Source organism: Aegilops tauschii, chromosome 3 (assembly GCF_002575655.3).
Source record: "Aegilops tauschii subsp. strangulata cultivar AL8/78 chromosome 3, Aet v6.0, whole genome shotgun sequence".
In the NCBI taxonomy this organism is placed as follows: Eukaryota; Viridiplantae; Streptophyta; class Magnoliopsida; order Poales; family Poaceae; genus Aegilops; species Aegilops tauschii.
In genome coordinates, this window is record NC_053037.3 from 622489681 (window position 1) to 622502970 (window position 13290).

The 13290-nt window shown below is 47.9% G+C and overlaps 1 protein-coding gene across 1 annotated transcript; it reads left to right on the forward strand.

Moving 5' to 3' along the window:
- The first annotated feature begins 7815 nt into the window (after positions 1 to 7815).
- LOC141020853 (uncharacterized) lies at positions 7816 to 8988 on the forward strand. The gene has a single exon (XM_073495804.1). It carries the CDS (start codon positions 7816 to 7818, stop codon positions 8986 to 8988), a length of 1173 nt encoding a protein of 390 aa, XP_073351905.1.
- Positions 8989 to 13290: the final 4302 nt, after the last annotated feature.

The window sequence follows — 13290 nt, forward strand, 5'->3', positions numbered from 1 at the left end:
ACAATAGTAAGACGTCAATCGTATTAACCCTCAGGAATTTAGCTTGAGCATGAAGTGACACATTTCACTGTTTGAGTTTGAAACTATTGTTTTAAAAAGCAATAATTATTTAGTAACACTAATATTTCTTGAATAATTAGTTTGACCACAGTTTGACCACAGTTGACCAAAATTCAAAAAAACTGAAATAATTATTTAGTAACACTAATATTCTAGAATAATTAGTTTGGCCACAGTTTGACCAGACTGCACCACATTTTTTCCAAATATAAAGGGCAATCCGGGTAGAGGGAATTGTTCGGATACTCTTCTCCATAACCAAAATTTATGAAAAATTATCATCGTTCCTATAGCACATGTTCCCACGTCTTGTAAAAAAACTCATGATTTTATCGCGATCCCAATATTTAATAATATTCACGCCGCACCGTTACCGCAGAACGTCTACTACTCCGTCATCGCCGTCCGTGAGGGGGGCCACACCCTGGAGACGCGTGCCGCCTCTTCGGACATGCCACAACACCACCCCCATGTATGAGGGGCCAGTGCGACGCTTCGGTGGCATTGCTACCCCCCCAGGGCCCCCGTCCCACCTAACCCTGGAGCGGTTGACCACGAGATCTAGCCCTTTGACTTCCCACGGGCGGGGCTTTGACCAGCGGACCTCTCCACCCGGTTGTGCCACAACACCACCCGGTTGTGGTAGGTCATCCCATAGAAACACTTGGGAGCAACGTCCCCTCCGTATAGACCCGATGCGGCTGTTTCCGCCCTCCAGATGCCGGCGGCGGACCGTCCGTGAGGGGGGCACACCGCGGACGTGAGGGGGTCACACTCCGGAGACGGGTGCCGGGCGTTTGCAACCGCCAGAAAACTTCTGTCGGCATAGCTGTTTTTTATTTTAATAAAATATAAGGACCTATATTCAAAAGAACATGACGGCACATTATTAATGTGCTCGAAAAAAATACAAACTATATATATTCATAATCTATGGAAAAAATTACAAACTACATATATATTCATATAATACATAAAAAAGCATAAAAACATATGTAAAAAAAGCAGAAAAACAAATGTAAAAAAACACATATAAAAAGTAACTATGCCGACGGCATTGCCGTCGGCATAGAGATGTCAGGGTTTTGGGTGGGCGCCGTGCCGCGGATCGGTGACGTGGCGCCTATGCCGACGGCTGCCGTCGGCATATCTACGCCGCGGATCGGTGACGTGGCATGCGGAGATATGCCGACGGCCGCCCATTCCGACCGTCGGCATAGGTTTGACGGCGTTAGCCGCTGGTCACGGGCGGCGTCGCCGGGCCCACAGGTATGCCGATGGCTGATTTATGCCGACAGCTGCTGTCGGCGTGTCTGCATCTAGGTCGACGGCCGTTCTGTGCCGACGGCTGCCGTCGGCGTAGATCGGGGTAGCCCGACGGCCAGGACTAGGCTGTCGGCATAGCTCCAAGTATGCCGACGGCTGCCGTAGGCATAGTTTTGGCCGTCGGGGTAGGACCGTTTTCCGGTAGTGGCACTTCTCTTCATACCATCCTTGGGGTAGCCGCTCAATGAGCTTGACCTTGTTTTCAATGAGGTTGTATCTGAACACGCCATATTGGTCGATTGGCATAGCATAACCATTACGTGGAAAGGCCTTACCGTTGGGGTAGACAAAGTAGGCGCAACCTCCATGGCCACCGAGCAGGGAGGTGTCGATCGCAAAGGTGTTGGGCGACCCCAGGAACAGCACACGATCGGCCAAGCTACGACCGTCCTTTTTCATCCACCGTGTCTTTTCCGGTGTTGCTGACGTCTCCCCATCTAGCTTGTATACCTCCATGAAGACCCCGCCATAATCATAGTATATCTTGAACTGGACGGTGACCCACAGAAGCTCACCACGGGACTCAAGGATGTAGCTGTACTGCTCGGAGGAGTAGCGTTCGCGCTCCCCCGGCTTCTGCAACAGCAGGTCGCCAGCGTCCAGCGTGATGACGTGCCAGAGGCTACCGTTGACAGTTACCAGGATCCTACCGTTACGGTACACGACGCAGTGTTCTCCGGACGTGCCTGCTTTCCAGAGGGTCCTCTCCACTATCGTCCACTTTGTGTCGCCAGGACGCAGGAGCGCCGCCTTGAACTCGGCTCTGACGCTGCACTGGGTACTGACAAATTCGGTGGAGATGCCCTAGAGAAGAGTGGTACCATCGCCATAGACAGCGCCGCGGAGGTTCTCCTCCTGGCCGTCGACGCAGCATGCATGCGGCAAGAGAGGCAGGTGGTTGATGGCTCCGGTGAGGGGGTCGTGGAGGCTAGGGCGGAGATGTTCGACGGTGAGGTACCGGATGGCAGCGACGTCGGCAGTAGACAGCCAGATCCTCCTCCCGGCTCCGGAAATAGAAGGCTGGGCGCGGTAACTGGACTTGGCGAACATGCACCTGAACCTGAGCGGGACCGAGTCTTTCTCCGGTGCGTCAAGGAGCCACGGCGGAGACGATTGGATCGGAGTCGACGTGTCGCGCCACGGCTTGCAGACGGCGTGGAAGCGGAAGAAGTCGGCAGCGTCGGGGAGGCGGCCGGAGATGTCGCGGAGCGCGTCAGATGGGAGGTCCGGCCACCTGGACTGCTCCATTGCCGCGGGATCGAGCGAGAGTTGGAGATTGATGGATCGAGGAGCAGATGCAGTTGAGACGGGCGTGCGTACGTTTGTTGCGGATCAGCCGCTAGGCCGGGTCATATGTACCTACGTACTTCCGTGTCATGCTCTAATACCTAAAGATACTCATCGAGTTTTTTTGTTTTGCATTTATGCCACTCATCTTGCATAAACTTCATCCTGATTTGGGTCGAACATAATAAGATTATACTATCGGCAATCGTTGTTTGCTCATGTGTTGGATGATTTGTCGAGTGTATTTCATCAGGGAAGCAGAAAATTGCGCATTAACGCTAGGTACCGGCAGATCACTAGCCGTTCGCTATGTTGTAGAGACGCGTGCGTTCGATTGCTGTATAAGTTCTCAATCGTTTCCTATTTCATATGCATAGCAAATACAGACTCCATTTTTCAGACAGATACGTAGATACTGTGCCAGGGTCGCATTCAGTTAATGGCCCGTGTGCGGAAAATATCCTATCCCCATCCGCATTCTTCTTCCTTCATGGTCATTCACCGGCGACCTTGTCTAGTTCTTTGATTTAAACCATGGCATCTCAGAAATTCTCAAAATCCACCAACATTTTATTGCTTCACTAGATCTGCCTTAAAGATGATTGTTCGGCGGAAGAAACCTCTCCTGCCTTTCGGTCAAAAAGAGTGGAAATCTGAGATAATTGGTCCTTATTGCCAAAGGTATGATTTTGTTCTCTAAATTTGTGTATTCTTCTTTCTGGATTCACCATGCGATATGTTGATTGGCACAAATCCAACCTTGGATTCGATTGAAATCCAGTTTTCAGAAGAACAAAAAGTGCTCTTATTATAGTATATTCTTACCCCAAGCTAAACACTTGGTAGTCCGGACCCAATTTATCTTACAAGCGTGATATATCAATTTACTAGCCATAGTCATCGATTTTCAGGCTAAAATTATCCTGTATATGTGTAACAGATGCTTTGGTTGTGAAATATATGTCACATACCGAAATGAACTATGTAATGTTTTTTCTGCTGCATGTTAAATGAACCATGTAGTCTTTTATTGATAAGTATTATACCACTCAACTTTCATTTAATTAATCTTGATTTGGGTTGTACATAATAAGATTCTACTACGCGGAAAATAATGTTCGCGCCTGTTGAATGATTTCTCGAGGGTATTTCATCAAGGAAGCGGACAATTGCGCGTTAATGCTACATGCCGACAGATCACTACCCGTTAGCTGGGTTGTCAAGATGCGTGTGTTTGATTTCTATATGACGAGTACTACGTGCCGGTTGACCGGCCCAAATTTGGGCGGGACACCGCGGAGCCGCCGGATTTCAGCGATAACAATCGTTGGATTTGGCGCCCCCGTTTGGCCACCTCCCCTTGCACAGGATTGACTCTGCCTCCGCCTCGGCCTCCCCAAGCATCCTCCGACCTCCCTTCGCCTCCGCCTGTGTTTGTTTTTTCATCAGTGTTGCAGGATATGCAGGCACACCTGGGTGCTTGCATGGACACAACTTTTTTTCTCTAGTGAGAGCAATATGAGCGCCCAATCAACATCTACGGGATTATAAAAGGAGAAGATTATTTCTTAAGAGGACTCTATTGCCTTTTCAATTCTTTTAGAGATTGTTAACACTACTGGAATCGTCACGTACGCCGAGTGCCAAGAACACTCGGCAAAGGGCCAAAAACCCTCGGCAAAGTCTTTGCCGAGAGTTGCACTCGGCAAAGCCCACCCGGCGTACACCTCTTTGGCAAACAGATTTTTGCCGAGAGCCATTTGTCGGACACTCGGCAAAGAAATTGCCGAGTTTCAAATAGAGGCGCTCGGCAAAGAAAAGTGATCAGAAGAAACAGAGCAAACGACGCTATAGCCACATGGCGCAGGAGGTTTGCCGAGAGCGCCACTCGGTAAAAGTAGTGAATAAAACAAAAAAAATTGCACCGCCCGATCCCGTCCCAGATTTAATCGTGGCCAAATCCAGTTGCCGGCGCTGCTCCCATCGCGTGTGCCCCGCCCATGCACCCGTGGTGGTCGCCGTAGTGCCGCAATGGCCGCGTTGGTGAGCTGCGCATAGGCCTCCGACGTTCAGGGAAGGCACAGATCGAGAGGAGGACGGCGAGATGCAGTGTTGCACGGAGCAGCCGCCTCCTCACGCCTTGCGTCAAAGCCACCGGACTGATGCTGCTTGCACACGTGCTTGACCACCTGTTGCTGTCGTGGCAGAGGAAGAGGAGCAGCAGCGGCGGCCGGGGCTGTTGTTGCTTGCGCGTGCTTGTTGCTGCTTGGTGCTTCGGCCGATGCTTGCGGCTGCGCCGCTGCTGTCCGGCGAGGAGCAGCGAGTGTACCCTGCTGCTGCTGCTTGGGTGAAGAAGAAGAAGAAGAAGAAGGGACAGGACCTGTGGCGGTGCGAGGAGCGGCGTCTCCGGCGAGGCAGCGAAGAGATGAGGCGTGAGGTGCTGGCTGCGGCTGTGCACTTGAGGAGATAAGGAAGAGAGACATGAACCAGGAGCACCAATCAGGACATGCCATGTCATCGATCCATGACTTCAAGCATTGGCCAATCAGAAGCAAGCAGCTGAATGTGTGCTTCTTTGTCCATTCTAAAAATTAAAAAAGAAAATGAATAAAATTTCAAAAAATCAAATCCTTTGACACTGAGTCCTTTCACATGTAATAGTTGCCACGAAAATTTTGAAACTTAGAATAAAACAATTTTCTTACTTCATTTGCCTTTTTGCAAATAAAAAATCTAGTTTTTGACACATAGAAAATGAAAAAAAATGATCTTTTGTACAACAAATTCTAAAATCTATTTGGCAACATTGTTTTTTATTGGCGAGGTGTACCTATGTGCCAATTTTCAACACATTATCACAAATTTTGCAATGAATATGGCCTTCGCCATAGTCACTTGGCTTGAAAGTCATAAATGTTTATACTTGCTATGCCGATTTGTGAAGATTTTTTTTTCAACATTGTCATATTGCAAGTTTGAAATTTTTCCTCGCTACTACACATAAAATGACTCCATGGGAAATTATTGCATTTTTTTAACTTGTATTCTTTTTCTTTTATTTTCTCCAAAACGGGGTCAAAATGGTCGGCATGACTATTCATGGAAAGGGGTCGAATCTCTCAAAACTCTAAGTGGTTCTTACATATAATGACTACTTATGTACCTAAAAATATTTTTTTAAATTTTTAGGACATAGCTATCACACACTTGTGGTTCAAATTTGAATTACTTTCGGGAAATCAACATAAAGTCGTTTAAATGTGTGAAAGTAGCTAGAAAACTAGAAAATTCATGAAACTTGGGAATTGTGCATAAAGTATGGTCTTCTTACTGTGATAATTGGAGTGCTGCAATTTTGCACGCTGTTTTTTGTACTTGCTTCACAAAAAACACCCATTTTTTACACTTAGAAAATGAAAATTTATTCTTTTGTAAAAAAAGTTGAAAAATCGATTTGGCAACATTGATTGTAATGTCAGATGCGCCTATGTGTCTAATTTGGGAACATTAGAATAGACTATGCAATGAATATGGCCATCACCTTGGTCCTTTGACTTGAAAACCACGAATGTTCATACACGGTAGTCCGTTTTGTGAAGGATTCTTTTTTCAAATTTGTTATATTGAAAGTTTGGTATTTTTCCTCGTAACTAGTACACATAAAAAGACTCCATGCGAAAGGATTGCATTTTTTAAACTTGTATTCTTTTTCTTTCATTTTTTTCCAAAACGGGGTCAAAATAGTCGACATGGCTATTCATCACAAGGGGTCGAAACTCTCAAACTCTAAGTGGTTCTCCCATATAATGACTACTTGTGTACTTAAAAATATTTTTTGCCATTTTTTATGACTGAGCTATCACACACTTGCAGTTCAATTTTGACTTACTTTCGGGAAATTGACATAAAGTCATTTAAATGTGTGAAAGTAGCTAGAAAACTAGAAAATCCATGAAACTTGTGAATTGTGCATAAAATATGGTCTACTTACTGCAATAATTTGAGTGGTGCCATTTTGGTCCCTATTTTTTGTACTTACTTTACAAAAATTACCCAATTTTGACACTTAGAAAATGAAAAAGGATTTTTTTGTACAAAAAAGTTGGAAACTCTATTTGGCAACATTGTTTGTAATGTCAATAGTCACCTTTGTGTCTAATTTGGGCATATTATAAAAGATTATGCAATGAATATGGCCATTACCTTGGTCATGTGACTTGAAACCATAACTGTTCACACACGATAGCCCGTTTTGTGAACGAATTGTGCATAAAATATGGTCTACTTACTGTGATAATTGGACTAGTGCCATTTTGCACACTATTTTTGTACTTACTTCACAAAAAAATACTCATTTCTTATTCTTAGAAAATCGAAAATGGTTCTTTTGTAAAAAAAAGTTGGAAACTTTATTTGGCAACACTGTTTGTAACGGCAAGATGCACCTATATGGCCAACTTCACCACATTATCATAAACTATGCAATAAATATGGCCATCACATTGGTCATTTGAGACCAAATATTTACATGGCAAAAAGTGTAATTAATATGACCTCAAATGAAAAATTTCTCAACATGAAAAATTTAGGTCTCGTCAAAATGAACAACTTTGATTTTTAGAACATCTTCATCCGAGGTCGTATGCAACCTGTACAGTTAAAACCGTGCAGCGTAGTGAAGACCCACTTTTGCCGAGTGTAGCACTCGGTAAAGACCCTGTTTGCCGTGTTTTATTGTTTTACCGAGTGTTTTGTCCACGACACTCGGCAAAGTACCTGTTTACCGAGTTTCGCTATTTTGCCGAGTACTTTCTGCTTGGGACTCGGCAAAGATACTATTGCCGAGTGCCCGACATAATGCACTCGGCACAGAGCCTAACACTCGGCAAAAAGAAAAATTCCAGTAGTGTAATATAGATGGAGTACAAAAGCTAGAAAGCCCAAAGCTTGACAACGCTCGCTGTAAGCCTTAAAAGGTCAGTGCACGTGGGCTGGGTGTACAGATGCTAGGTCAAATTAATGATCCAGTGTAGTACTATATAATGTGGCAACCAGAGCCGATCGAGTAACCAGCTGAACCACCGCTCAAAAAAAAAAGAGTAACCAGCTGAACCCATCTGCTAGTTCCCCGATCACGCCGCCATGCGCTGGAGTAGGTGGTCTGATCTGCCGCCGGATCTGGCCCGCGAGATCTCCGGCCGCCTGCACGACGCCACCGACCTCGTCCACTTCCACGCCGTGTGCAGGCCATGGCGCGGCTCATGGTCCCCGGCGGCGGCGGCGGCGACGACGACAGCCCGATTCGTGCCGTGGCTCCTTGCGGCGGTGAAACAAGCGGAAGACTCGACCCGCTTCGAGATGAGATGCGTACTCTCCAACTCCATCTACCGCTCGCAGCCGCTGCAGTCCGAGCCCTGGGGAAATTGGGTGACCAGCCCCAACGGCACCGCCCTCCGGTGCCTCACCATCCAACACGTCCGCCCTAGCCTCCATGACCTTCTCACCGGAGCGATCACACATCTGCCTCTACTCCCGCACGACCTTGGCCGGTGGGAGAAGATCAAACCCCGCGGCGTCATCTACGGCAACGGCACAACGCTTCTCTACAGCATCTCCTACTCGGTTGGCCCGAGGACCACGGCAAGGTTCAGAGCGGCTCTACTTCGACCCGGCGACGCAGAGTGGACAATCATCAAAAGGGCCCTCGAGGGAATCACTTGGTTAGGCTGGTCACCCCAACATGGTATGTGCGTCGCTTATCACGGCGGCAAGATCCTGCTCATCATGAAGGCTGGTATATGGCGCCTCATCACCCCAGAAACCGATGACGTGCTTGTCAGGAGCCAGGGGTTGCCGGTGGTGCAGCTGTGCTTCGGTGAATCCACCTGCAACTTTGTCCTTGAGTCCAGGGGCGAGATCCTATGGGTGTCGATACAGACCCGGGAAAATAACTCGTATCAGCCGACGCCCCATGCTTGCCTTCTCGACGTCACGGTGTCAGTACAAGCACTGGAGGAACCGCTATTGTCATCATCACCGGGACCTGAGGAGAAGAGGAGATGGGTGAGAAGGGACGGCTATAGTCTGGGCGACCGCGTGTTGTTCCTGGGTTTGCGCCGTAGCTTTGCTGTGGACGCGGCGTGGGTCCCCAACGGCCACGGCGGGTGCGCCTACTTCGTCTACCACAATAATGGAGACATTACATATGGAAATTGTGGCGTGCTCAGGTGCAGCCTCATCGACGGTAAGACCGAGCTTGTACAACGGCTGCCTCGATGTTGGGACGACAAAGATGTGCACATGGTTCAACCCTGAGTCCGTCATTACTCCTCCTCAGGTACCTAACTACCTATACACTACTAAACACAACACAAATTTCTCTAAATTGGATTTCTCTCTTAATAAAATCTCCTACGTACAATTATTCATCTATTGCCACGTCAAGCTAATACACCGCAAAAAGAGTTTACCCCAGAACACTGCATAAGAGATATATACGCGAGATATATCATCTATCGCGGATATGCAGCGATGGAGCAGGGCTGTGTTTGGGTCTATCCGCAGACAAATATCAAAGCTCAAGAAACAGCTTGAGGAAGCAAAGCAGAGAGCGCTGGCGACGGGCATCTCACTGGAGGTACGCGATATTGAAGGCCAACTAAGAGATATATACGCGAGAGAGGAGGTATACTATAGGCAGTGTTCGCGTGTGGACTGGTTGAAGGATGGTGATCAAAACACCAAATATTTCCAGGGCCGGGCCTCTCACCGTAAAAGAAAAAATACTGTACGAGCCCTACGACGCGACGCTGGGACGAAATGTATGGTTGATGAGGAAATGAGGGGGATGGCAGCGACTTTCTATGAGTTGTTGTTTACCTCCGAGGGATCAGAGGGCGCGCAGGAGCTTCTTGAGATAATTAACCCGGCTGTTACAGAACAAATGAATGAAAAACTGGTACAAAGTGTGACAGATGCAGAGATTGAGGAGGCGTTGTTTCAAATGGGGCCAACAAAGGCCCCGGGGCCGGACGGTTTACCTGCGATTTTCTACCAAAGGCACTGGCCGATGGTACGGGAGGACGTATGCCGGGCGGTAAGGGATTTTCTTGAGGGTGTTGCTGCTCCAGACTCGTTCAATGCAACGACGATTGTGATGATTCCGAAGGTCAACTCACCGGAGTTGCTTTCTCAATTCCGCCCAATCAGTTTGTGTAACGTTTTGTACAAAATGGCAGCGAAGGTTCTTGCGAATAGGCTAAAGGTTATTTTGCCCGTGCTTATCTCTGAGGAACAGAGCGCCTTTGTACCGGGCAGGCTTATAACGGACAACGTCTTGGTGGCATATGAGTGTGTGCATGCGATCAGAACCCGGAGACGAAAGAAACCTTTATGCGTAGTTAAGCTCGACATGACGAAGGCCTATGACAGGGTGGAGTGGATGTTTCTTGAACAGATGCTGTCAAAGCTTGGGTTCGCCGAGGGTTGGATCGCCATGGTTATGAGATGTGTGACCTCTGCCAGATTCACGATGAAATTGAATGGTGAGCTATCTAGAGGTTTTTCACCATCCAGAGGGCTGAGACAAGGGGATCCTCTACCCCCCTATTTATTCTTATTCTGTGTGGAGGGATTCTCAGCTATGCTTAAGAGGGCTCAAGAAGAAGGAAGTATAAAAGGGGTGGGGTTTGGGGGCACTGGCCCCCAAGTCACACATCTCCTGTTTGCAGATGATAGTATAGTATTCATGCAGGGCTCCGTAGAAAATCTTCAGGAGCTAAAGAACATATTGGCTAGATATGAAGCGGCATCGGGACAAAAAATCAATCTCCAAAAGTCTTCAATTTTCTTTGGGAAAGGTTGTGAACAGCAGCAAAAGGAGGTTTTGAAGCACACTGTTGGCATTGAACAAGAGGTGCTCAATGAGAGATATTTGGGTCTACCAACACTGGTTGGGAGATCTAAGGACGGGACTTTCAAATATCTAACGGAATGTTGTAAGGGCAAGGTAACGGGATGGAAAGGACAAGGACTGTCGAAGAAAGCAAGAGAGGTATTAGTTAAGTCTGGGCTACAGGCAACACCAACTTTCACCATGAGTTGTTTTCACCTACCAAAGAAGATGTGCCGGAAATTGACTTCAATCTCTTCGAAATTTTGATGGGGTGCAATAAACGGTGAAAGGAAAGTGCACTGGATCGCATGGGATAAAATGTGCAACTCAAAACGCACTGGAGGGATGGGCTTTACGGACCATGAAGCTTTCAACCAGGCGCTATTGGCGAAGCAAGCATGGAGGATTTTGCAGGTACCGGACTCCCTCTGTGCTAGGGTACTTTGTGCGAGATACTTTAAAGACAGCTCAATTATGAGTGCAACGTGTCCGTCTGGTGGATCATACACCTTCAGAAGCATCCTCCATGGGCGTGACCTACTTCGGGAGGGTATTATTTGGAGGATAGGAGATGGATCGTCAGTGAACATCCACCATGACCCGTGGATTCCACGCCAAGGAAGCCTGCTACCACTGGGTGCAGTGTTCCAACAGGGAGTGGTGAAGGTATCGAACCTGCTGGACCATACTGGTACTGCATGGGATAACCGTAGGATTGAGGACATGTTCTCACCGGATGATGCAGAGGATATAAAACTGATTGCAGTGGGTGGCCCAGGAGTTAATGACTATATTGCATGGAATTATACTAGGGACGGGAAATTCATAGTGCGCTCTGCCTATCACCTGAAGATGAGCCTGAATGCAGCGAGGGCCGGACGGGCGGGGCCATCCTCGGATGCCTTTACTCACAGGGGCTGGCTGTCTATGTGGGACACGGCCACGCCGGGCAAGGCAAAAGTACACATGTGGCGACTGATGAGGAACGGCCTGGCTATAGGTACAGAGTTGCTGCGCCGGCGCATCAAGGCTGGAGTGTTTTGCATAGCTTGTGGACGGGAAGAAGATGGATATCACAGGTTTTGGGGATGCCCGCACTCCCTATGTTTTTGGATAAAGCTGAGCTCGGAGTTGGGAATCTCGGTGGCAACCCCACCACGCAACATTGATTCCCAGAGCAAGCTAGAGAAGTGGTTGCTGGAATGGTTCGCTCAGGCGGAGGACCTGGAGCGATCGGTCATGGTGCAGGCTGTATATACCCTTTGGCTAGCGAGAAATGAGGCTAGAGATGGACGCAAGATTACAGAACCTCGCGAACTATCAACCAGGGTAGCTACTTATCTCAATGAATGGGCCGAGGTGCATAAGAAGGAGGCGAGGCAAAGGGAAGCAACGGTGCAACAAGTCTGGGAGACGCCGGAGGACGGCTGGACTAAGGCCAATGTTGATGGCTCTTTGTGCAAACACAGGCAAAAGGGAGGCGTGGGGGTGGTGCTGCGTGATCATCAAGGTGCGTTCAGAGCGGCTTCTTGCCAGTTTCTCGGTGCGATGGTTGATCCGGAGAGAGTGGAGTTACTCGCATGCAAGGCGGCAGTACAACTGGCGACAAGCGTGGGAACGACACAGCTTCATCTGGAGAGCGACTCGGTTCGAGTCGTCGCGATGCTGAAGAAGGAGGAGAAGAATCTGTCTACCCTAGGACCGATTGTGGAAGAGGTTAAAGCTATGCTAGGTGCTTTCGCTTCTTTCCGTGTTTCGTGGGTGCGACGTAGTGCAAATGCCGCCGCAGATAGGTTAGCTAAGGTGGGAATGGGAGATGAACTTTCTCAAGTATGGCTCTCTTCCCCGCCAGAATGCATTTTGGACATTGTATCGGATGAGATTCCGAGTTTCATTTCATAAGTAAATAAAGCGGCGAGAGTTCCCATCAAAAAAAATAACACTGCATAAGCCAACTCAAATTTGTGTTCTGATAAGACAAATAATTATGTTCACCTTATCATCACATCATCAAGCCAATAAAACCGTACAAGTGCTAATATATGTTGATTTTGCTCCGCTAGGAAATCAGCAAGAGGTCACAGGAGCAGCAGCCACAGATAGGTCGAACAATTTCTGGTCCCCCGACACACACACTCCGCATCGAGAGACATCGTGTGCCAAGTTATAGGTTGGTGGTGTGCAGTCTGCCTCTCACAGTGAAGAGCACTCAGCTACGACTTTTCTTCAGCGAGCATGGCGAAGTGTCTAGTGCCGAGGTGATCTGCTATAAGAAGACCGGGGCGTCACAGGGTATTGGCCACGTGACCATACAGATGACACATGCCCACGAGGAAGATGCGCGTGCTGCTCTTACTGGACTGGTTTTGGATGGATGTGAAAGCTGAATAAAACTGTTGCTTATTGATGATTTGGTGCGGCATACAAGAGTATATAAGAGGGTACAAACCGACTTGGGGTAGGGGTACAAAACTGACTTGGACTAGAAGTCGTATACCATAATGACTACTCTAACATCCCCCCGCAGTATCAACGGCAGGCTCGACGACGTTGAGACTGAAACAGATATCTTGAAACGGCTTAGTAGGCAGTGCCTTGGTGAAAATGTCAGCAAACTGAGCCGTAGAGGGAACATGAAGCACCCGAACCTGACCAAGAGCAACCTTTTCACGAACAAAATGAATATCAATCTCAATATGCTTTGTGCGTCGGTGTTGAACTGG

Excerpts from the sequence above, each read along its gene's own strand:
- LOC141020853 (XM_073495804.1), top strand. The coding sequence starts at position 7,816 with ATGCGCTGGAGTAGGTGGTCTGATCTGCCGCCGGATCTGGCCCGCGAG.